The sequence below is a fragment of the Zosterops lateralis genome, assembly GCF_965231275.1.
Source record: "Zosterops lateralis genome assembly, chromosome: 13".
NCBI classification, from domain to species: Eukaryota; Metazoa; Chordata; class Aves; order Passeriformes; family Zosteropidae; genus Zosterops; species Zosterops lateralis.
Genome location: NC_139773.1, coordinates 11,045,175 through 11,070,627, shown reverse-complemented (window position 1 = coordinate 11,070,627; position 25,453 = coordinate 11,045,175). Strand labels below are relative to the sequence as shown.

Below are 25,453 nucleotides of genomic sequence, written 5' to 3'. Positions count from 1 at the left end.
TTAGTCGAGATTGTTGTTCAAGCAATTCCATATAAATTTTTTGTAATTCATGTAACTACTTGGCTTCTTGAACCTCGGGAGCTGATTGTTTGTCTTATCTTTTGGTGAGCTAACTCTGCGTTGTGTTGCAAAACCTTGGGGCATGTTGTGTTTCTTCGTGTTCCTGCAGTCTGCAAGTGAAGTCAGCTTCATTAGTTTCATGATGGCACATCAGTACACATGGCTGGTGTTGCCGCTTCCTTCAAGCTACTCCCGGAGCATGATCTGGGCTGCCTTGGTTTGGATAAGCTTGTAAGGATTTGTCAGCCAGATGTGACAAGATTGTCAAGAGGCAAGTAAAGAAGGAGATCTGATATTAATCAGTGCATAGCTTGGAGCCAAACTTTCTCAAATGCAGTGTAGTAACATGTTCTTCTCATTTACTGCTTCTCTTTGTGGCTATAGAACTGCCACTGTCTGAGTTTGACGGTTAAAAGGGATGCCAGCTAATAGTCTTTAATTTTAAGGATACAATTCTAGGTGGGGAAAAAGATCATATGCTTCTATTTTTAACCTCCTTTTGGAAAATAAGTGCAGTTTGTTGTAAGGTATGCAAGGATTACTTTAGACAAGAGTCTCTGTTTCTGTCCTTTGGTTTTAAAACAGTGAAATTGTGGCTCAGCTCTCAGTGCTGGAGGACTGGGAGGTGGGGGAGTCTCACTCCACTCCAGGTCATGGGGCAAAGTGGGTCCATCATTATTCTAACTACTAACAACAGTGTGTGCAGGTTTGCTTTGTTCTAGTGATTAGAATATACATTGAAGAATACCTTTCTAATTGCTCCTTTTACAGAAAAAGGAAAAAAAATAGAGACTTTTGAAGAATGTATCAGATATTCAACTAGATTATTTACCATTGTGTGTATAGTGGTGATAATGGGGTTTTTCATAATCAGTATAATTGTGCAATTCTGTTTGAATTAAGTGCTAGAATTTTGGGCAGTTTGCAGCTTAATCAGACTTTCAACAATAAGTGAATACGTTAAAAAATAGCTAATCTAAGGAAAATACATTTTTGTTATACTTAATATATATATATATGGATTTTTGCTTGATTGATTTCTTAAAAATATTTGTTTATTCTTTGAACTACAAAACCATCTACAACCCATTCAGAACCCTAAGAATAATGGTATCTGCAAACATATCTGAACATTCGGGAGAGCTGAATCTTCACAGAAATAGGAAAAATTATTACAAATATTGTGTCACTTCACAGGCTTTTACTTGAACTTCTGCCTCCTGAGGCCGTGGCGAGGTTTCGCCTTTTGGTACCAAATGTCTTGACTTCTGGTTTCCGTGTCTGTTCGTGATACTGTTAAAAGAGCTGTTCCCACATATTGAGCGTGTCATTCCATTTCCAATCCAACAAGCCAGTGAATTATTTGGTTTGGAGTAATAAAGACTTCATTACAATGATGCTACATACATCTCTGATAAAACCAGAAAAGTTCTCGTTTTATTTTAGAGTTACAGCTTTTGTTACAGATACGTGTTCTAAAAGCATTTTGGGATGATTTGGCATTTTATAAACATTTTTCATGCAGATTTGAGCTGAAGTTTAGGTATGGATCTTGAATTCATTATTCTGTAAAATATACACCAAAAATAAGGAAGAAAAACTGATTTTTTTCATTCTGGGTCATCTCCTGTCCTTTCTGGCTTCAGTGGTGCAAGAACTCTCACAGTTATGTGCTGGAAGCGAGGAGGTTTTGTCCTAGCAGATGCTGCAGTTGAAGTTTTACAGTGTCATAGCCTGTCTTCTTTTTAGTTTTTATTTCTTATTATTTTGCTGCTGTCATTTAAAACATCCTAGATATTGAAATTTCAGTATTCAGACACAAAAAAAATATTATTCAGGGAATGAGGAAAAGTGGCAGGTTTTAACAGACTTCAGTCATTTTAGTATAAAGAACAATATTTCATTCCACACATTAAAACCTGTATAGAATCTAAACAAAGAGGAAAAAAATAGAAAAAAAGAAAAATGCTATATTTTACATCAAATTTCAAATATAGATCATCAGTGAGAAACAGGTATTTTTTTCATGTGAGGGTAGCTGAAATCAATCACAGGTGAAAATTTCCTCACCTGTGTTCAATAAGAAGGAATACTGAATTTTAAATTGTGAAATTACCAATGGAACTACAGTGTTGCGTAAAATATTGCATAACTGTAGCACCACAGATAGTATCATGTGTATGTGTACAAATAGTGTTTGGGTTTAAAATTTATGAAATTGCATTAAATGCAATTGTGTAACACTAAATATTTCAGAGAGCTGTTATTTCACTTTTATTCTTTAATCAGTGTCTTCGCTTCATAACAGAAAAAAGGAAGAGATTTTAAGCATGTATATTTTATGGCTTTGAGACTTAAGCAGCGGTGCGAGGAGCTGAAAAATTTAGGATTGTCTTTAAAACATTAACTCATCCACATTGCACACATGCACCATTTTATAAAATAGGAAAAGAGTTAAAGACATATTTTAAAGGTCTTGCAATTGATATATTCTAATATTTCTCTGATATTTGTGCATTTGTGTGAATAAAACTTCTTTCTTGCTAGATAGGGTTTGGAGTTAAATATTTAATTCATCTGCAGTTCATGGATAGATCTGTAGCTTCAGCATTTAGTGTAGCACGTTTAGCATGTCAGTATGGATAAGCAGTATATAACAATTTATTTGTTAAATTAAGTAGCATCTAGTGCTTTATCACATAAAATTTCACACCATTTCTGTCCAGTGACTTACCTTTACACCTAAAGTCTGACCAGTTTTTCTCGTCGATATGCAGCAATCTGTTACTTGTTTTTGAAATGCACTAATTTTTCCTGTACATTTATTAAAAAGGGACATTACTTCAATATCTTGTGATAGATACACTGCTTAATACCAGCAAAATATTTCTGACCTAAGCAGGCTGGGGCAGTTACGCTGTGGGAACTGAAGCATCGCAGTCTGTTGCAGAATCAAAAGTAAATAACAGCTCTAAGATAATGATAAGGTGATGTTTTTCCTTCCTCAATTTGTATTTCTTGTTTTCATTTCCAAACCAAACCGTAAACGAGGCTCTGCCTATGTCCCTGAGGTGGACCGAGCTGTCTGTCAGCACTTACCTGTTGTTAACAAGTGAGATTAATTGCAGCATAAGCCAATCTATCTACAGCCACGTTGCTGAATGGCAAAATGAAGTTTTACTATCCTGTGCTTTTTGTTTAGAGTAGCACTCGAGTGTGTGTGCTCACATGTGTGTGCTCACGCTCACACACACACACATTCTTCTCTCTTTATAATTATTTTGACAGTGCCATTAACAAGAGTTGCCCTAAGGGGCCCTGTAGGGTAAGTGACATGCCTGAGGAGTGATTTTCATCCCACAAGTTCTGCTGTGATTAAAGTTTGGCCTTGTGGCGTGGCTGCCTTTCTCAGAAAGAGCTCCTTGTGTTTCCTCGCCCGCCGCAGTGCCCAGCAGTGCCCCGGGCTCCTCTCCCCGGCCGCGGAGCCGCCGTGGGGCGCGCACTGGCTCTGGGTTTGGGGCTGCACTTCCCTCGGTCTCTTGTCTCAGCTCCTCCCCCCTAGAACTCTTATCACACATAAAAATTTTCAATTAAGTGCTGACATGGGGACTTCTCTTTTAAATCCACAAGAACGGTTGGCTTGATGGAGTGGTGCCATCCTGTGAAGGTATTACCTGATTTCACTTGTGTCTTACTGAGCTTATTCGCTCTCCTCATGTTTTTGTCTAGTTTTGAGGACATTTTAGTCGATTTTTACAAGGACAATTAAACATTCTCGACTCAAGGTGCTCAGTTGCCCGCACAAGAGAGATTTGGTCAAATTCTAGGCCAAAATTGGTTTTGTTCAGCCCTACTGAGGGAGAGGGTGATGCGACTTGCTGCAGGCTCTGGGTTGTAAATATCCTGATTATGTGTATTCTTAGGCTGTGGTTGTTTAAAAGAGGTCAGGTTTTGGTATCTGACCCCAAATAAACAGTATGGATATATACATAAGGATCCAGATAATTAATGGGTTGTATTCCATCGTCTTATCTAGAAAATGTATTCAACTTGTGGCCTTTCTGGTACTTCCAGAAGAAAAATCATAACACAATTCTCCCACAGGACAGGGGTAAGTGGGAGTTGAGTGGTAGCTGCATCAGCCAAAATTTTCAGTAGAATAGGTGTTAAGTTCAGTTTCTAAATCCACGGTTGGCCTCTGAAACAAAAGCTTTTTGTCTGGACTTTTCAAATGTCCTTGCACCTCCTAAGCTTGGTAGAGTAGGTGGTTGGTGTGAATGAAAACCAGCCAGATTACCAAGGAGCCAGAGTCAGTTTAGCAACTAAGCTCTGAGTGTAACTTTGTGTTTAGTGGCACTGTAAAAAGCAAATGGTGGCCCACCTCCACCTTCCCCATCTGTCTCCTAATCAGTCTCTTAAGCAGGGGAGAATAATTTTGCTAAATTATTTTACTAATAAGAAGTTTGTCATATGCATCGTCTTGGGCCAGCATTTTTAACATGTCTGAATGGAGAAGGTTGGAGCTACTTGGTCAGCTGTTCACTCTGTCACATCTGTGTACAGCTTTTCTCTACTTAATTAAAAGCTCAAAAAATACACAAGATACCAGATATGTTTTCTGGATACAGCAAGCTGCAAAGCTGGTTTGCTTTTTAGGAAAATTGTTTGTTGTTACTTGTGTTGATTAAATAACTATTAATAGCGACTGTTACTTTGTAAGAAACTTTTTTTTTTTTTTGATACAAGACTGTGGAAATATGTGCATTCAGTCCAATATAATTAGAAATCTTATAAGGACTTTTTTTTATTTTAATAATTTTGTGTATTTATTTTAAATATTTCTAAACTTTTGTATGAAAAATAATAGAATTTGCAGCAACCAAGTGTAGTAGAGTAGGTGGAAATGTACTTGAATGAAAACTCCTTTGTTTTGGGGGTTTTGGGGGCTCAGACTGTGAAAGGTAGGCAGTGTTTTGTGGTGGTAGGGATCTTTCCAGGACCTCAAACACATGACAGAAGGAGGAACCACAATGCTGAGCTGAGCATGAGCAAGTTGTAGCATGGGCCAAGTCCTTGTGCAGAGTAACTCTCAGTTGGGCCTTGCTGTCAGACCTGTGCACGTCTGTGCACTGCAGTGTGCTGCTCCTCCCTTTTCCCATTCCGAGTGTGTCTTCCCAGCTCCACTTACAGGCAGCAAAGGGCTCCCGTGTTCTGTCCATCCTCCAGGCATCTTGTTACCTCTTTGAAGTGAGCATGTCAGGAAGAAGAAAATGGCCCAGAGCCTTTCCTTGAAGATGCTGCAGGGGCCCTGCTAATGGTCTCCACAGGCAGATGGGATTCAGAGCCTTACTAAGCTGGGAGTACATTGAAACTTTCAAGGAACAACTAGAGGTACAAGGTGCTTGATCTATCAGATTTAATATCAAGATGCATTTCATGCCTGATTGCTGGGCTATGTCTTCAACAAGTACTTACATCATGTAGAGCAGCCCATCATGTTTTGTGATTGTACATGGAACATGCTGGCATATATTTTATTTAGTTCCATTAAACTACAGAGAGCTTAACAGTGCATCAAAAACTGTAGCCTGTCTTCAGGAAGAACAGACCCAAGGGCTAAATATGCACTATAGAAAGGATGGGGGGATACAGATACATGTGGGATGGATAAAACTCCAGATACTGGTCTGATATGGGTAAGCTGGATTGTGATACAGTGAAAGTAAAGTGAACAAAATGTAAATTGAGATCTTGTTTTAAATCATGACAAAACTGACAGACAGTGTTATTTATCAGCAGAATATACCCCAAGGCAAAGTGGCAAAAGTTGCCCGACAAACAATGGACAAAGCAAAGCTTTGCTCATTGTATCATGTGGAAAAGGATGACATTGAGAGAAATGCTTATGATAAGGGGGTTTTGATTTGTCTCTGCTTTTAGTGGTTGTGCAAAGGATTCAAACACAAAGGTAATCAAGTGTAACTCAGTGAGGAAAAAGGAACTTACTTAAACTCTGCAAACACAAGAAACCTGGTGGATTATAATAAAAACAAGAAAGAAAGAAAATGGACCAGAAGGGCAGCCACACTCATTTATAGTTACTGTTCTCTGTGAAAGGTGCACACAGATTTGGATTTGGCCTTTGAGTTAGCTGTGGCTGTACTTTTAATTTAAGAGATGGTAAAGGTATCTATCCCTGTACTTCCCTCGCAAATATTTTACAAGGAGCAAGCAAGAAAATACTTCAAAATAACCAGACATATGTCCCATGTTTAATTTTACTTCTTCCCCCACTGTAAATCATGCCTCTTCCTCTAAAAGTGTCGTTGCTGTGGAGCCACTGTGGGTCTATTCTCCAAATATAAGTTATGTCCCACTTCTTTCCTATAGGACTAGTGGTCACCAGAGCACATACTGTGGTGGGTTACATCTATTCAGTGTGATTACCACTGATGATGATGATGAGATGGCTATAGGAGATAGGGCTTCTTCCTAGAAACCCTCAAGAGAGAGCAATGAAAGCAGGATCTGCTGTAGCTCATCTAATGAAAGTTTCTCTCATGTATTTGTTTCATGTAACTCCTATTCCTTCTTCAGACTGGGATTGTAAACTGATAGGAATTTTTAAGCACTGCCTGCAAAATATATTCCTGTAACCTGGCATCAGTGACACCATTTTGTTGGTTTTCCTCACAGGAGAGCAGAGCAGAGCAGGAAAGCTCTCAAGCTCTTCATGTGATGGCAGTAGCTTGAAAAAAAACCAGCAGTTTTTAAAGCAGGGAGAAACTTTGGGCAAAAAAGGCAAGGGTTTTCTTAAGTGCCAGCAGTGAGGGTGCTGACCTGTGCATTTCTGTTGTTAAATAGCACCAGGGTAACCTGGGACTTGCTCTTCTGTGTTACTGGTGTCTGCACTTGCAGCCCTTGCTGCGTGCAGGGGCCCAGAGCAGAGATCTCCAACTCAGTCCTGACAAGGTCTTCAATATTTCCTTGCTTCTTAATTTATTTCCCAAGCCAAAGTGCTGTCAAACCAGAACCCTCTTAACGCTGAATGAGATTGGATACAGTTAAAGTGCCCTTCTTGTCTTGCTGCTGTTTTTTAAACCTGTTGTATGTTGCAAGTGAGCATCGGCCCCAGGAGACTTTCTCAAACCTGCTTTGTGAAATGAAGCCTGATTATATACCCAGAATCAGCATGAGTATGTCCCATTAGCCTGGACTTTTCCTTAGCTGTGAGGCCTGTGAGTGGGTTGCAAAGAAACATTCAGTAACTTTTGAAGCATAATTGAAGCCACATCAATATCTGGCAAAAAAAGGATGTGAGCAGGCGTGACTTTCAGGCAGCAGATGTTAAGATTCAGTGATTAGTAGTTAGATGTTTTTCAGTGACCAGTTTAATGGTTAATGTCTGTCTTGTAATGACCATTTTTATTTAAAGTTCAACATTCAGATTCCCACGGTCATTCTGGTAAAACCACAGAACATTTTGATCAGTCTTTTCAACTCTGTTTTTTAAAAGAATTTAGAAAGTGAGGCTAATAATGGATTAGGAAAGATCCATTTGTGAAGAAGAGAGTGACTGGAAAGCAATACCAAGATCCTTGATGATAGCATAATATTCAGCTTTTTAGACCATCTGCCTTCTGTTTCTAGAAAATGAAATTTAATAATGATGTGAATGAAAGGAATGTACTTTAAAAAATTTCCACTCTAATTTCCTTCTACATTTCCAATCCTTTAATTATAATTTTCAAGTCTTGCATCTATGCAATGCAGAAAGTTATTCCTTTGTTCTGCAGAATGAAATTGTGTGTACATTCCACTTGTTGGGAAAATAAAGCTCATTAAAAGACATGATATAATTACAGTACCTTAGAATAGGCGTATTAAGGATAGTAGGATTAATGGGCAAAAGACAAGGGTATTATTTTCATGAAGTTTTGCTAAATTTCTTTTCAGTAAAGTCTAATATATGATAATTTGGGAGATAATAAAAATGCATCTTTTACAAATACCTTTTTAATTTAAACAGTGACAATTTAAAATTATGATTCACTGATTACTTCAGAAGTTTATTCTTCTCTGTTACATACACTGTGACTATATTATATATATTATATTATTGGAAGTGTTGCCAGAAAAGCTATAGGAGACACACACTGTGACAAGCACAAATGAAGGGAAATGCTAAAAATCTGAAAAATCACAATTGTTTCTTCTTAGGGATTGTTTCAAGTAATTTTTTAAGTCAGCAACAGAGCCCCGATTTGAGGGTGCAACTTTGATATGTTAGCAGGATGCAAGCTAACTCCTTCTAGTTTCCAGAAGCAATAATGTGGCTTGAGAGAGGTACAGTTCAATATTTAGAATAGAGGGGGAAATCTGCTCTCTTTTTAACAGCTGATTTCATATATGTAAACCAAAATGCCCTCCTTTTACTTGTTCCTGTTTTGCCATGTGCATACACAGGAAAGCAAAATAAACACATGTGTCATATAGAAGAAGGCTCTTACAGAAAGCTATGAAATGCAAAATTTGGTGTGGTGTATCTTTCTTGCCCAAGTACACAAATTAAATAGAAAAAATAGTTTTAAAGGTCAGTGGTTTGTGGAACATGTGCAAAGGAAAAGGAATGAAAAAAATGTTGAAATCTCAATTAACTTATCATCGTGACAGCTTTTTTCATTGTGCAGATTTCTGTTACTTCTTGCAGAAAAAGGAAGTACTCTTTTGTAATTTTGTCTGAAGGGAATGTAAAAGATGCATTTATGGAATGTCCTGTACCTTACTGAACCTAGCAGGGTTGCCTGTGGGAGGGCTTCAGTCCAGGCAAGTCACAGAATATTACGTATGCAGAGAGGCAGAAGACTCAAACTGCATTATTGTTTGATATCTTGTGGTAGAAATGAATCCGCAGTCAACTACACCTTTTCTTCCCCCAGCCTTTCCATAAGAAATTTATGGCTTTTTATTGTTAGATGGAAGTATTTTAGCATCTAAGTGAAAATATATCCTCCATTAAAATGAAGCAATTGACACTGTGTAAGTTATTGATGTGTATTTTATGACTTTATGGGGAGCACAGAGCTTTTCTCAAGAACACAGGATTTTGCAATGGCTCCTTTAAAAGATTAAAGGCAAAGTGATTCAGAAATTTCAAGAGCCCTGTTGCCACTTGTTCCAATTCTTCAAATGCAGGCAAACCTCAGCATCAAGTCACTGCAATTTGGTGATGTGCATTTAAGGTAATTCCTGGATAACCCAGATACTGAGATTTTAAAATCTCACTCCAGATCCATTACTGTAAAGTGCTGAACATCCAGATGTCATGAGCAGGCTTGTTTATAGTAACTTTTTGTATGAAATGTCCTCTTCTGCTCTTGAGTCAGCCAGATTCTTCAACTCTGAAGAAATGCCCATTGCAAATCTCAGTGAAATTAACTTTCTGCCATGTCCTTTGGAATTTAAATGTTTCTTGCATCCATCTTTCTTAGCAAGTTTTTGGACAACCAGGCTTCCTTGTATGTTTTTTGAAGTGCCAGTGTGGTGCCACATTTCCTTTTTTCTTCAAATCTTACCTAAATTTCCTATGGGTATTTTGAGGATTGAAAGTCCTCATTTTGCATAAAACTTTAGGAGAGGGAACATTAATTTAAAAGCAGAAAAGCGCCAACATTTTACAATTGCATGATCTAACTCTTTTTCTTTATTATTCCAGGAAAGACTTTCTGCACATCAATTTCTTTGCTTTCCCTTCCCTTAATAAAGATGCTGTTCTCACTGCCAGATCCAAGCAGTGCAGAATCCTGCAAAAGCTTTGCTCTGTAGCAAATCCCTCTGGAGCTTTAACTAGGACCTTCAAGTTGTCTGTTTGCCTTCTCCAGCAACATACAGAAGAAATCATATATTCCAGGAAGCGAGTTTGTATCTCCCCATTGATTAGGGACATCTGAATACTAATTTGATTTGTATTATAGATGACCTTGTTGAGAGTAAAGTGATGTACAAATTGAACTGTGCAACTGGTTGCTCTCTGTGTGCTCTGTTTTGGTTTCAAGCATTTCCCTTACAAAATGTGGTTGTTTAGTCTGTGAAGAGTTGGAGTACTTTTTGGTGGATTTTGTTACTGAGGACCATTACTGAACTCTCCTGCCTCTTCGACAGAGTACAAATATTCCATGTGAATTCTGGGTGTGTATGGTGTGGCATCTGTGCAGACCTGATGCCTTGCTCATTAGAACTTGCTATATTGCAGTATGGAGTTCCAGCAAAACTGCAGGAGAGGGGGTCTTTCATCTGTACATCTTTGTTTTCAAACCTTCCTGAGAAAGTGATCATACATGAGGCTCATAGCTTAGATGAATGCATAATTTATAACAATAATTATTATGAAGGTGCTTCAGCCTAAATAAATCCACAGAAGTGTTGCTTTGTATATTGTTAAATATTCTGCTTCCATATTACTGTAGTGTTTCTGCTGGTGATGTGACTCTTCCAGGCAGGGGCAGCTTTGTATAACTCAGGCTTTGCCTGGATTGTCTACATTGCACGTTGATAGGTCTGTGCTTGTTTATTAACTCTGTCTTCATGTGGATTTTATGGGGGTACTGTAGATGTATAATCTGCACACTATGAACAGTGCTTATATATTACCTATCATGCTTTCCATTGATCTCCAGGCTATCCGGTGCACTCTCGTGAACTGTAGTTGTCAGTGTTTCAAACCTGGGAAAATAAATCAGCGACAATGTGACCAGTGCCGGCATGGATGGGTAGCACATGGTAATATTTGTTTTTACAATCTATAGAAAACCATTTAGGATCCTCATAACTATTATATGCTTTTTATGTCACTCCTCAACCCCCACCCCAATATTAGTTGCATTCCATTTTCTTTCTCGGGACTCAAGTTCATTTACATTTTGTGATTTTTATTTTCAGCCCTGAGCAAACTAAGGATTCCAAACCTCTACCCATCAAGCCAAGTAGAAATAGTTCAATCCAATGTTGTCTTTGATATCAGTAGCCTCATGTTGTACGGAACCCAAGCCATTCCTGTGCGCCTTAAAATTCTGCTCGATCGGCTTTTCAGTGTTCTGAAGCAGGAAGAGGTGATACAGATTCTCCATGCTCTGGACTGGACACTGCAGGATTATATACGTGGATATGTGCTACAGGTATTTAGAGGGGCTTTTAAAATAGAAATATGACAGTTGAGTAGTTTTCTAGCTTAATCTTCTCAGTGGTTCACAATGTGTTAACAGTGTGGCACATCTGAAAGGGAGCAATAGACCTGTATGAGCTTAAAACCAGAAAAAAAGGGTGAGTTTCTGGGTGATTGCTCTCTTTTTTAGTTGGACTTAATTGAAATCTTTCTACTTGCTCAAAACTAACAACAAAGGTAAGCAAAAAATAAAAATCACAAGTTACTGGTAATGTATCAAAGTAAAGGCCCTGGAATTTGTTCGAGTATTATTTAAACAGGGAGTTTGCTTTTATACAGCAGAATAATACATGAAGAAATAAACTTACCCTTATTTAAAACACCAGGGACAATATTCATCTCTGGTAGCACTACCAACCTTACTGGAGCTGCAGCCAAAGTGTATTTGGCCCTACGTGCTACACTGATGTTAGTCCTTGCTGCTGTGGAAGTTACCTTTTATGTAAAGTAACATTATGATCTTACATTATGACATGAATCAATATTTAATGGTCTTGATAATCTTGCTTTTTAGTGTTAGGATTAAAAATATGGAATCAATTACCTTGAACCTCTATCACATGAAAAATTTATAATGTTACGTTCTTCATCATCTTAGAAACTCTTACATGCACTGTGAAAAATCTCAGTAGGCCATCAAATACATGTTCTGTGATAAAATATTTATTGTAGTTATTGGGAAAAGTTAGGCATAGCTAGAGTTTGAAAGAACTCCAACACTAGTGTAATTACAGCTGTGCTCTGTGAAAACTGGCAATAGATCAATATAGGTTCATTTGTTCTCTGATCTTAGTGGCTTGGAAGATTATTAAACTTGCAATGAAAGAATACTTGACTTAAATGAGGAGCTAAATCTTGGTCTTATTGCTCCATCTCTGCTGTCTGCTGACAGGATACTATCAGTTGTTCAAATAACGTGTCTTAATTTTTGTGGAAAAAATAGTTTATTGGAAAGTATTAGTGTCAGTTCAGGAAGAAGTAATATCACCAATGTGGTAAAAATTTGGAAGAAATTATCACAGAATTTGCATTAATCTCATTAAATGGAATGTTTTTAATTTTTTGCTAGAGAAGAAATTCCAGTCCCTGAAAAAAAAATGAGAGATTTGAGGGGAGGTGTTTTTTGTTTGTCTTAACTAATGTCTAACTCATTTAAATATTTTTTTGTTTTAGGATGCTTCAGGAAAGGTGCTGGATCACTGGAGCATAATGACCACTGAAGAAGAACTGGCTACTTTGCAGCAGTTTCTTCGCTTTGGAGAAACTAAGTCCATTGTAGAGTTAATGGCAATTCAAGAGAAAGAAGGGCAGTCGATCATAATTCCGCCACCAACTGCCAATTTGGATATTAGGGCATTCATTGAGAGCTGCAACCCACACAGTCCTAATTTTTCTGCTTCCTTGGACAAAATGAGTCCCACCAGCATTCATCCCTTTGAGAATATTGTAAATAACATGGCTTTCATGCTGCCGTTTCAGTTTTTCAGTCCAGTGCCTCCACCTTTGATTGGTTCACCACCAGAAAGACATTTGATTGAGCAAGGTCAAGACCATAGCAACGAAACCAAACAAGATCTTCAGATACCATTTTCTGAAAGCAGTTTCTTAACTTCTAGTTCTGCACCATTTCAAGTTGAAAATGAGAGGAGCATAAATGGTCCAGATGTCACTAAAACAGAAGATGATGCCCTTTTAAGTGATTCCAGTTCACATAATACAGCAGCCAAGCTTGAAATGACAGCACTATCTCCAGAAAACAAAATGAAATCTGTTGAAAAAAATGCTGGGCCAAGGAAAGGGCGTGTCTTCTGCACTGCATGTGAAAAAACATTTTATGACAAAGGTACTTTGAAAATACATTACAATGCTGTTCATCTGAAGATAAAGCACAAATGCACCATTGAGGGCTGCAATATGGTGTTTAGCTCATTGCGTAGTCGAAATCGTCATAGTGCGAATCCTAACCCCAGACTCCACATGCCAATGAACAGAAATAACAGGGATAAAGATCTAAGAAATGGTTTGACCATTGCTGGACCTGGAGATAGTAAAAGGACAGAATTCACAATTTTAACTCCGGATAGCAGAACTATTTCCAGCTATGCCAGCTCTTGTACAGATTCCAAAGGCCAGGCTGGATTTTCCAGTATTGGACATAACGGTGTCCTCTTTCCAAACCTGAAGACAGTACAGCCTGTTCTTCCTTTTTACCGTAGTCCAGTCACACCAGCTGAGCTTGCCAATACTCCAGGTACTCTTCCTTCTCTGCCTCTTGTTTCTTCCTCAATACCAGAGCAGCTTGTTTCCAATGAATTGCCATTTGACATGCTCCCCAAGAAGAAATCTCGTAAATCCAGTATGCCCATTAAGATAGAGAAAGAAGCTGTTGAGACACCTAATGAAAGTAGCGATGTTGCCAGTTCTGAAGATGATTCACGTCTGCAGGGGGCAAGCGATGGAGAGCTTGAGACCTGTGAGCATAAGATAGAGAAGCGGGTGACCGACAGGGTGGAAAAGCACCCCCATTCAGGTAATTCATGGAAATCTCTCTCTGGGGTAGAGGGCCCAAAGTATTTTGAGTCTGTCTTTGCGCCAAATAACAAATACATCGAGGATATCTCTGAGAATGAATTGCAACACTGTGAGAAAGAGGTTAAACCAGAAGAAAACCAACCATTAAAAATAGTATCCCATGAGATTATGTATGAAGATCCAAAACACCACCACAGTGATGTTATAAAACCAATGACTGAAACCCCCATGTATATTAAAGAGCAGTCAAAGCACAGGATTCCTAAAAATGACTGCCCTGAATTGCAACACCACTTGCTGACCGGGGGCTTTTTCAGCACTTTGTCAAACAGGGGTGCTGCCATTCCTTGTTTTGAAGACTCTAAAGATATGGATCATGTCAGTCAACATGCACTAGGGATTCAGAAGGAAGAAAGCCGCTTTCATTGCGACATCTGTAAGAAGACTTTTAAAAACCCTTACAGTGTAAAAATGCATTTCAAAAATGTACATCTCAAAGAAATGCATATTTGCACAGTTGAGGGCTGTAATGCTGCTTTCCCTTCTCGTAGAAGTCGAGACAGGTAAGAAAATTATAAACAAAATTGTATTTATTTTACCATCACAATGGAGCCTAATTTGAAATGAAAATAAGTGTTTGAGGAATGGAGCCTGCAAATATTTTCTGTGTATCCTCGTATAACAGGTATGATAACTTATCAGAACGTTCTTGAAATGAAAATCCATTGAAAGAAACATTTCCTTTCCACTAGACTACAAGGTATTAAATAAAGCCATGAAAATTTCATAACTGATAAAGACTGCAGTAGTTGAAAGAATACTTTAGTACCTAAAGGGAAAACTATAAGGGTATGAATTAGCAATTTTCTAGTAGATGCATGTGTGGACTTATATGTTTAACATGTACTTTCATGTGTATTTTATTGCATACAGTGTTTTTTTAATGAAAAAGCAATGAAGTCAATTCAGGAAATGTTCACTTGCCCTTGTAATTTTTTTTACTCAAGGATTTGGAACAGACTGGTGAGAAAAAGCCCATAAGAAAAGCAAGATTAGTCTTTGTCAGCCCAAAATGAACACTATGCAGTAGTAGTCAAACTGACACTATCTGGTGTGTATCCACATCAGTAGTGCTAATTTCTCAACTAAAGCATGAGCTTGATTCAGTTTAATGTTCATTTCAGTACTGTATTGCTGTAATTCATTTTATTTTAGCCTGTTATGCACATAAACTGAGAAACGAGAGCTGAAGCTTTCTTGTTGACCATCAGTAATGTATCTGAAGTGATAACAAACCTGTTCAAGTGCAACAAAGTGTTACAAGTTTTCCAAGGCTGTAGCGGTGTTAGAGCAGTTTTTGGCTGCAGGAAGCATGCCTGGATAGTAGTTCAGAGTGACACGAGGTTTAGATTGTCTGTAATCTGCTAGGAGTGCTGGAGCCAGCTGATGCAATCCAGAGAGAGGATGAGCCAGTCTCTGAGGACTGGCCGCTGCATCTGAGGTGCACAGATGAATCTGCTGCTGGCAGGGCTTCATCTGCTGCCTGCATCTTCCCAGATGTGAATTCCTCTCCCCTGTAATTGCGATATGGGCCACAGGAAAAAAGGCCAGCAGTAAGATTTGCATTCACATGCCACAAATTCCTTCCCACACCAATATGTTGAGATAAGTTTTAACATAGTTGCTTTTGGAAGATGGATTAAAAAAAAAAGGCAAGTAAGCTCAGAAGACACTTCATAAGCTTTGTACAAAACAATATTTATTTGGAATAACTTTGCAGAAGTTTCTAGACTTTAACATAGAGTAGTGTGACTACAAGTGCTAAATATTTTTATGCCTTCTTGAACAATTTGTGGTTCTGATTAAACCATGATGGCAAGGAGAAAGACAAATGTTTTGCCAGTATTACAATAAACTCAGCCTTCTAAACAGATCCTATAAGTTCCCAGTGAGCTGATTGATAATATTCAATGAGGAGAATTGATTCTGTATTTGTTGGTGGTTTCAAGCTGAACCTAGAGATGCCCATTTGAAAACTCCAAGTTGCATATAATTCAATTTTCCTTTTTCAAGGAAACTCCTGTCAAGAAAAGGGTCTGTACTGATGTGTACAGGTGCATCCTGGACATGGTTATAGTACTTGAGATCATCAACATTTTTTACAGGCTCAGGTGCCAATTCTTTCCTGATTTGTGCATTGGGAAAGAATCTTGTTTCTTACCCACCTCAGTCCATTCCCTCACTTCTCTTAGGCTTAGCACTAGGTCTAGCAGAGCAGACTATCCCCAGTGCAGGAAGGAATCTGAAACATTGATTGCTGTAGAGTTACTGCATAGAATCTGATATATGCCAGTGCAGGCAAGTTCAGAAACCCAGTCACGTGTAAATTGTCCATGTGCACTCCCAGTGTGGCAATTGGTCGAATCCGAAGTATACAATTCATGCATGCTACTAAATACTGATTTTCCTTTTCTTTGTTTATGATCATTATGAAAGAGCTGTTAAGTGAGGTGAAACACTTTCTTGCTAAGCTTGTCTTTATTCTTCTAGACATAGTTCAAACCTAAATCTTCATCATAAGCTTCTGACTAAAGATACACTGGAATTCAACAACCATTTCAATGCAACATACCTCTTGAAAGACATGGCTAAGGAGTTTTGCCAAGATGTCTCTTTAAAACAACACGTTGGACATACTTCTGTAATCTTCAAAGGGATGAACAGAACAGGCAGCTACGTTTTTCCAATGAGCAAAATTGCAGAACCCTGTTCTGAGAGTTATGGATACGATCCATTAACTGATGGAGCTGTTCTGGATCTAAGCACTACTTCCAGTGTTAAATCTGAGAGCAGTGCTCATTCTTCTTGGGATTCTGATGGAGGAAGTGAAATATGCACCATGCCCTTGGATGATAGTGATGAAAGCTGTGAAGGACCCAGCCTAATGCCCAGTGATGAACTCTACCAAGACTGTACTTTAATTGAGAAAGCAAATCAAAACTTTATGAACTTACCTTCCAGTTTGCCAATAACTTGTCATATATGTCAAAAAACATACAGTAATAAAGGAACATTCAGGGCTCATTACAAAACTGTGCATCTCCGCCAGCTCCACAAATGCAAAATCCCAGGTTGCAACACAATGTTTTCATCTGTTCGCAGTCGGAACAGGCACAGTCAAAATCCCAATCTGCACAAAAGTCTGGCTGGGTCACCAACTAGCTTACAGTAAGATCAGACTGATCTTAATTTATTTCTGCTAAGAATTAATCATTTCAATTAAGGAATGTGTTAACATTAGTTTTATTTAAGCTCATTTGACTTCTAGCTCACTCGACAACCACAGTCAAATTCTTTTCTCCTGTGTGTGCTCTCCAGCAGTTTCAGTTAGCAAAGCTTGGTGCTGTAGGTTTTTGTGCAATTGTTTGGTTTGATGTTGAACAGCTAAAACTTCTGCAAGGAAAAGAAAACGCCTTAGAAATGGGGGAAATATGGAGGCATTAACTAAAATGTTTCTGATACTTGTGAAGTATTACTTGCCACAATAGGAGCTTCAAATGAGAGCCATCTTTGCTTGTGTTTACATGTTAAATGGGTTGTTGTGTTGTGTAAGAAATAGTAATGATTGGGGTGAGTTTCCTCTGGTTGGGTTGAGAATTTTGAGGCTACCATTTCTTTCCTGAAACCTTAGTCTGAAGCTGACTTGCAGTGTTAGTAGGACAGAATATATGTAATTAAATATATCCCAAAATCCAAAGAAGACAATACAAACTGGGGAAAACTTCATGCAGTCCAAATCTTCTGAAAATTCTGCAGTCTTTGCTCTTTAACTTTGCATTTCACTTCAGTAAAGATTACAGTATTTTGGATTTTGTAGAATTTAATACCATTTGCTTTGCCAGGAAAAGGGGCTACTTAACTTGTTGGCAGAATAGCCTGAATAAATCTGAGACATTCTGATAAATTGTAGTGGTAGAAAAAATAAATAGGTTAAGCTAAAAATTCTAAACTACAGCAAATGCATCCATAAAATAGCAGAAAAAGTAAGAACTTTAATTTAAAATGCACTTTTTGAGTTCTACTTTCAGGAAGAGAAGTTGTTAAAAATAGGGGGGGAAAAAAAGAGGAAAAAAATCCCACACCAAATATCCAAATTTCTTAGGAGGTTGAGGGTGCAATTCTAAGCCTCTGAGAGAAAGAGATAAAATGGATGCAGTAGATAGATACACCTTTTATGATGCAGCAGTTAGTTTCTCTTACCAGTGGAGGATAGAATGTGTTGATCTTTGTAACAATAGAAGAATGCTTATTCTCATTCACTCTTCTTTTTTATAAGAATGTTTTTCAATATCTGTTAAAATGTTTCGTATCTTTGTAGTTGCCCCTGTAATTAACAGTATTCTGCATTACGTTCTATGCACTTAAGACTGGCCTTGCATTGTATTTAAAAACACTTTAATATTTAATTTGTAGTCACATCATACAAATGCTGTGTGTGTACTTGTGGTGTGTCCTCCTTCAATCATTTGCAAAGAGGAAAAGAAATAAGAAAGCAAGTCTTACAGTACTTTTTTTTTACTTTATTCCACCAGTGGAAATCTGTTGATCAATTCTAGTATGCAAGCATGACATTGACAGCACAATCTGTACATATTATACCAAAGTGCTTACAGTATTTGTGGTTTCTAGAACGAGTCTAGTTTTCCAGTATAACTGGATCTTAGTCTTTATTCATTTTTGTGACTGAATAAAAATAGACTGAAATTCAGGATTTCAAATGTATGTAGAAAGAATAGTACAATGCTGTTGCCATATGTCTTGATGTTTAACTTATTCTAAAAATACTATGGTATTGTAACCATTTCATATTGTATAAAAGAAACAAATGTGGACTGAATATTTCACCAATTCTTTTGAAAACTGGTTTGTGTGTGAGTATGGGTTATGCAAGGAAAAAACATGACACAGTTGTAAATGTTTGTGCTCACTAGAAATGGTTTCCATGCATTGTGTAAAGTAATCTTCTATTTTTTTAATTTACTGTAGGTTTATGTGATATTTAAAATAATCCATTTGTGCTTGAAGCTGTCAGGAAAAACTATTAACATGCAGAAAGTTGTGCCATTGCTTTGAGGTTTTGTGTTCTGGGGGGAATTGGTGTTTTGGTTTTTGGGGGGCAGTAGGGTGTTGTTTTGTTGCGATTTTTTTATTATTGTTTTCTTTGGATTTTTAATAGAAACTCCTATCAGTGGAGGTCATAGTTTGAAAGCTAAGGGCACAATCACAGGAGACACAATTGCTCCCAGCCTTTTGATAGTATAAATGAATTATTTGTTATCCAGCTATTTCAAGCTCTTTTTTTTTTATACATATATATATATATAAATATAAACCTTTGTTTAATCATTAACTGGTTTTTTTTGAAACAAAATGTGATGTAAACAAATGTTGTAATGCCCATTTATTTAGTTTTCACTGTGTCAAAAAAAAAAAGAAACGCATTTGTATACCCTAATAATTTTGTATGTGTTAATAAAAACTAATGATAATGCCTCTGGTTGATTCTGAAAAGCAAGCTTTTTTGCTTGAAAATACTGCTATTCTTAATTTTTATTTTTTTTTTAAAAATATAATTCTGAGAACACATTCTGTCTGTAGAGAGCACTGGTTTGACAATGGTACTAGCTTATTCCATAATAAGGAAGTGTCATTATTTTAATGAGCCATTAGAAGTAATGTCATAAATGTTGTCAGATATTTTATTGATCTTTTTTTTCTTTGTGCAGTAGGCAAGGGTAGAGGTTCATTTAAAAGCCATCAGCTAAACAGAAGGTAAATATCTCATCATTGAGAACTACACTGAAAGATATTTTGTGCCGTCTTTATTCTTTATACTTTGGAAGGGTTTGGTGGAGGTTTTTTGTTATTTCTCAAAAATCTGGACAGGATGGAAGATCTCTCAGAACAGGCTTAGTTCCCTGACCCTTAGTACCCCTACAGCAGCATATGTATCTCATGAAGCGTTTGTGTAGCTCCCTCCTCCTAATGACCACAATGTGGCTGGACCAAGCCTTGACATCTCCTGTTAGTTTTAAATACGTGTGATGCTTATAGCAGCCCGTATCACATATTCACCACAGATGTTGAAGGAAGTAACCTCACTTCAGAATAGTAGTACCATTATTTTTGGAGCTTTTCAGAGTCGGTCTGGAAAGCTGAAGCAGCTTCTCCTGGCTGGGGCTCAGTTCCAGAGATGTTCACATCTGTGATCTGTGAGTATGTACAGTTGGGGGCTCAGGTCTTTGCCTGAGATTTGAACTGGGCCTGGGCATGCCCACCCTTCCTATGTTGCTCCTTTTTTATTCTTATCTTCTTTCTTCTCCCATAGAAAACAAGAGCCTCAGAAACTAGATCCTGTTGTCTTTCTGTGACTCCAAAGGAGAAGGCACGGGTGCACACTGCAGGGTAGCCACTCTGAGCATCCAGTTTCAGAGCAAAGGTATTTTGAATAGTTTGTGGTAGCAAATCTATGTCCCTCTGGAACAATGAGTGTCCTGGTGCTTACCAGGAGTGTTTGCAGAAATCTGTTTTGAATGGAGTGTAAGGGATCTGTTTTTATAACCTCAGTTTTCTAAGTACTTTGAAAAGAACTGTGGCAAAACCAGGGGCTGTTTTTTCTAGTGAATCTTTACTGAAGTTATGCACTGCAAAACCCAGCAAAGTGGAGAAACAAGTTCTGAAAATACCTGTCTGATTCCCTGCATTGAGTAGGGAAGCCCAAAAAACAGCTAAACTACTTGGACTTAATCCAGGGTTTTTAAGTAGAGTGCCAGGTCCTCCTTGAAAAGGGTTTACGAGCAATTTCTGATTAATCAGCAAGCATAGATTTAAGAAAAGTGGCTAAACTAAAAACACCTTTAGAGTTTGAGATACAGCCCATAAGGATTGCATTCAGCCTGCAAGTGAGCATTCATTTCCAAGCTGAAACACGAGTTTGAACTGGGAAGGAGACAACAGTGCAATAATAAGAGGAAGGTTGGATCAAAGGTTTTGTTCAGAGCAGCGTTTACTGCCAGTCCCCCCAATTTGAGGGGAGGGTGAGACCAGGTTTGAAGTAGAATTAAGTATGTACAGCATGATCGAGTCAGCTTTGAATGGCTTGGAAAATTTTTGGAAACCTCTTGAACAGATTGCTGGCTAGAGAGATTTCCACATAACCTCTGCAAGCATGTTTCTGAAGGTAGACTGGCTTTTCATTTCCCCTTGCCTTCACCCCTCACCCCCTGGCTCCCCTTGCCTTTTGGCAGCCCTTGGATTATGCGAAGTTGCTAACTTGGAAATGTACTGTTGAAACATCACCCTGTTAAACTGTAGCCCTGTCAGCTCCCTTCCCTGTGAGCACCCTCCAGGTTTTACGTGTGGTCTGTAAAGAGGCAAAGGAAAGGTAACACCGTGAAGTGACAGTCCCTCTCTGGTGAGCACTTCATCTAATTCTGCACTGGTTTAAAGCTTCATGGAAGCATTTTTAGCCTTTTATATTGTCTCTGTAGTTCCTGCCCTAAACTGGTAAAACTGACTGTGAATTACTATCCATTATTGCCTGCAGATGCTTGTGTTTAATAAGCAGAGAAGTTACTTTGACTGCTGAGTGCAGCACTGAAAGAATTTGTCAAACTTGTGCTTGCCAAAGTCTCTAGCAAAACTCTCCTTAATTTGGACTGTGAGGAATACCATATATCAGCATCATTCTACAATTTTTTGAATTTTTTTTTCTTTTCAATAACTTAAGGCCAATCCAAACATGTCTTAAGTGTGAGCTGATTCTTTGCTTTGGTCTTTTATATCTTTGGTCATTAGTCTTCTGGTTCTGTAGTTTCTGCTCATTCAATGTAGGGATTTCCAAAATGTGTTATTTTTATAATATCACTGCTATTGTTAACTCCTGCATCTGCCACGCTTTAGAAGGTTGCAAATTTAGGTAGAGGCAGTCATTGACAACTGTATGGTCTGCAAGTAGTTTCAAGTCTGAGAAACTCTCAGAGTTGGAGTGTGATATTAGTTACCACTTTTTGGAAAAGCATGTTGATGGCTGCTTGAAAAAAGGTCCAAGATGGACACACCATGCACTAGAAAAAGCTCAAGCCTTCCCTGTCATATGATGATATGAGAGAGAGAACTCTGTACTTTTGAAGCTTCCTTGCCCTTTTTCAGTCTTTGAGTCAGACTGAAAGTCCTTAAGATGTGTGACACATTTCCTATTCACTCCCTGTCTGTACATCTTCTACCACAGACCAGTGTTTCTCAAGACCAGAAGCCCAGTCTACCCTCCTCACTGAAGCCTAAAGCCAATGAGGTGACTGTCAAAGATGAACTAAATTATCCTAGATTGTTCTCACCTCCTCTTTGTATCCCTTCAAATTCAGAAACAGCAAGTCCTAACATATGTTCAGTCACAAGAATAAACTGCAATGGCTTCCTGATTTTTTTAAAAAAGAGGATCCCATATTTGCAAGTTATATATTACTGTTAAGGTATGTACTGAGCAACATGCATTGCAATAAAACTGAGCAGATGAAAAGATTTCAATCTGAGTTCTCATTTTAATTCCAAAATTATTATTTTTAACTATAGTCGTTATACAAGCTGTTTCTTAGGAAAATATCTTATTTGAATCTGCTGATTTATAAGATGTATATGTACTCCATGCATAGGTGATTTATGCACACATATATATCAATACATGGTAAAATTGCATATGCATAGGGCTGCATATTCATGTTAAACCTAATTCTGTTCTCATTTATGGTAATGTAAGTTGGGAGCAATTTCAATGAATTCAGTAGAACAGGGCTTATAATACTGGAATCATGTCTCAACAAGGATCGTTAGTTACATGTGTGAGTAACTAGGCCCATACTTACTTTGGCTGCTTACAGTGCTTTGTAACTGCTAACTTAACTAAAACAGGTCAAAATATTGCACTGTGAAAGAAAAAACAAGTTTTTACTCATTTCTACGCCCCCATCTCCACTATAAATGATTTGTTTGCAGGCAATATTTCTACATGACCAATGTAACAACTGTACTGGTGTTATCTTTGCTGGTAAGAGAGCATGAAACAGATCCTGCACTGATATTAAACACTAATTCTGAGTGAGCTTGGCCAGTTTAGGCAAGTTCAAAATCTGGACAGATATGCCTTATGACATTCCAACAGTCTCCAGCCAAAAATTCTCAAAGAGAACAAAATGTGTGAGTGTATGGCGTATAGAGATGTGGAGGAACCAGGAGCAGCCAGAGTGACTTCAGAGGAGACGCTAGGAAAACAACATAACTTACTGGAGAGGAGACATGTTATTGCTGCTCTGGGAAGCCAACATCTGCACCTCTGTGTGGGATGATATAAACCTTACGTTGGATTCCTGAGCACAGAGAGGCCACGTGCAAGCGAGAGGTACAGTCAGGCTTCTCAGGCTGTGAGCAGCTCCAAGGGAGTGTGCCCCAAGCCAGCAACTTGCCTGATGCTATCCTGTGCAAAGTTATGCAAGGCTTGGTAGTGGTATCTATGAAAGTGGGGGCTTCTCTCTCTTCAGAAAGTCAGTGTGCAGGACTTCCACCTTTTGCTAATGGCTTGTAGATTGTGAGCCCCTTTGCCTTCCTCCGTATGCCCAGGAAAAACTCTTTTGAGTGAAACCATGTACTCAGCTTTCCCAGCACTCTGCCTCCCCCTGCTTTAGCACAAAACACCTTCGCCCTCTGACTACAAAGGGCAGTGTAGATAGAGCTTCTGCTATGCCCATCCTTATTCTTCAGCTGTTTCATCTCCTTCCTTTCCAGGGGAGGTGAGGGGTTGGTGGTGCACCTAGGTTTTTCTCACTTCTGAGGAGTTCGACAAAACTCTTCATTCTCTGTGTTTCTTTTTATCTGTTTTACCTTGTACAAACAAGAATGAAGGAGAGCAGTAGCTGAGCATGAAATTGGGGGACTGTAATTTGGAGAGCAGCCACAGGGTGGTTCCAAAGGCGGAAGGACTGCGTGGAGCACAATTACTATCGTGGATCACATTTGTGAGCTTTTTTGGTTACCACCATCCACAGAGAGAGAATTTTTGATTAAGAGCTCTTTCTTGAATATTATTTGTGGCAGAAAGGGAGAAGATATTTCTTTGTGGAAGAAAACAGTGGGGGAACTGAATGGAGAAGAACCCATTTTGGAAGCTATGCAGGCATGAACAGCTACTGCCAGTGTATGGGCGATGAAGCGGAAATGGAGGAATATCCACATGTTGAAATTAATGGGAAAATTTCTCTGTTCCTACACTTTTCCCTGTTGCATTTGGGAACGCTGCTCTACCTTCTTTTTCCTTTATTCTGCTATGATTGTATGAAGAAACCTCTTTAAGGGTACAGTTGGAAAGCAGTCTCAATTTCTTACCTGTATCTAAGCTATATCTCTGTATCTTTATCTTTTTATGATAAAGGGATGGGGGGTTTCCTCCTTATTCAGACTATGCAGTTCAGCTGGAAACAAAACTCCAAAAAACGGTGCCTGTTCTCACATGGAGCTGCCAACACTGCATTACACACACTCTGCTCTCTTGCTAGTGCCCTTGAGCAGATGTAAGATGAGTCTGGTGCGTGGTCTTCGTGCAGAGGAGGGGAAGGCTGTCTACAGGTAACTGAGCTGGTTGGCATGAAAACTCCAGCCGTAACTCTTAACTTTCTGTTTAAAATTAAGCAAAGATCTGCAGATGCATTTTACTGCACACTCAGAGCAGTAGTTTTTTGACATCGTAAGAAAATTGTGAGAGTAACACAAAGACTTGAGTGTACACTGATATTACAGAACATTATAGAATCTGGTTCCATAAAACCCTTTTTGTGTCCCTGTGGAGGATTATTGCAAATGTAGTTTTTGCATAACTTTATACTCTCCCAGTCTTTAATTTATTTTAAAAAATATTCAGTATTCACTAACAATTGCTTTCTCCATTACTAGTCTTTTGTTTACAGCATTGTAAATTACTGGGTTTAGAGTTAAGAAGGAATAGCCACTGTTTGGTCAACTGTCCTTTTCTATTGCCCTTTCCTGTGACTGAAAGAAATCAATTTGGTGTTAAGTGGCATTTATTTTGTTTCACATGTCAGGCCATTATTCTAGGGAGTGGGTGATACTTAAAAGTGTTCTGGCCATTTTCTAGGTCTGCCCTGTGAGGACATGTTCAACACAGGTATATCCTGCTGCACTCTTCTGGCTGGAATTAGAACTGGCCACAGCAACCTTTTCATTGCTAACAGCAGGAGGTGATGTTGGTTCTGCCACATGGCAGATGTCTGTGTAAAATCTAACAGAGGCAAGCTTTAGAGAACCAAGATTTAAATTTTCTTTCCTTTTGTTTAAAGTGGTTCATAGCAATAATACCCCAGACAATGCCTCATTGACATGGATTCCTTACACCACCTTGCATTTTGTCCTGTGAGCCCTGTTGGTCATCGTACCAGACCAAGGTTGTGGAGTGTGCACCAAAACCAACTGTTACCCCTCAAACATCGGCATAATAAATATACATGATCATGTTAAGTAATGGAAATATATCTAGTGTTGCACATCTGGTTTCAGGGATGCATTAACCCAGACAAA

General features: G+C 38.4%; 1 protein-coding gene across 1 annotated transcript; it reads left to right on the top strand.

Moving 5' to 3' along the window:
* Window positions 1-391: 391 nt before the first annotated feature.
* BNC1 (basonuclin zinc finger protein 1) lies at window positions 392-17,045 on the top strand (the record flags this gene model as incomplete). The annotated part of the gene is given in 6 exon segments (XM_083871409.1): window positions 392-455; window positions 458-468; window positions 10,737-10,839; window positions 10,999-11,234; window positions 12,455-14,376; window positions 16,364-17,045. Coding segments are annotated over 6 exon segments (3,018 nt in total).
* Between the last annotated feature and the right edge of the window lie 8,408 nt (window positions 17,046-25,453).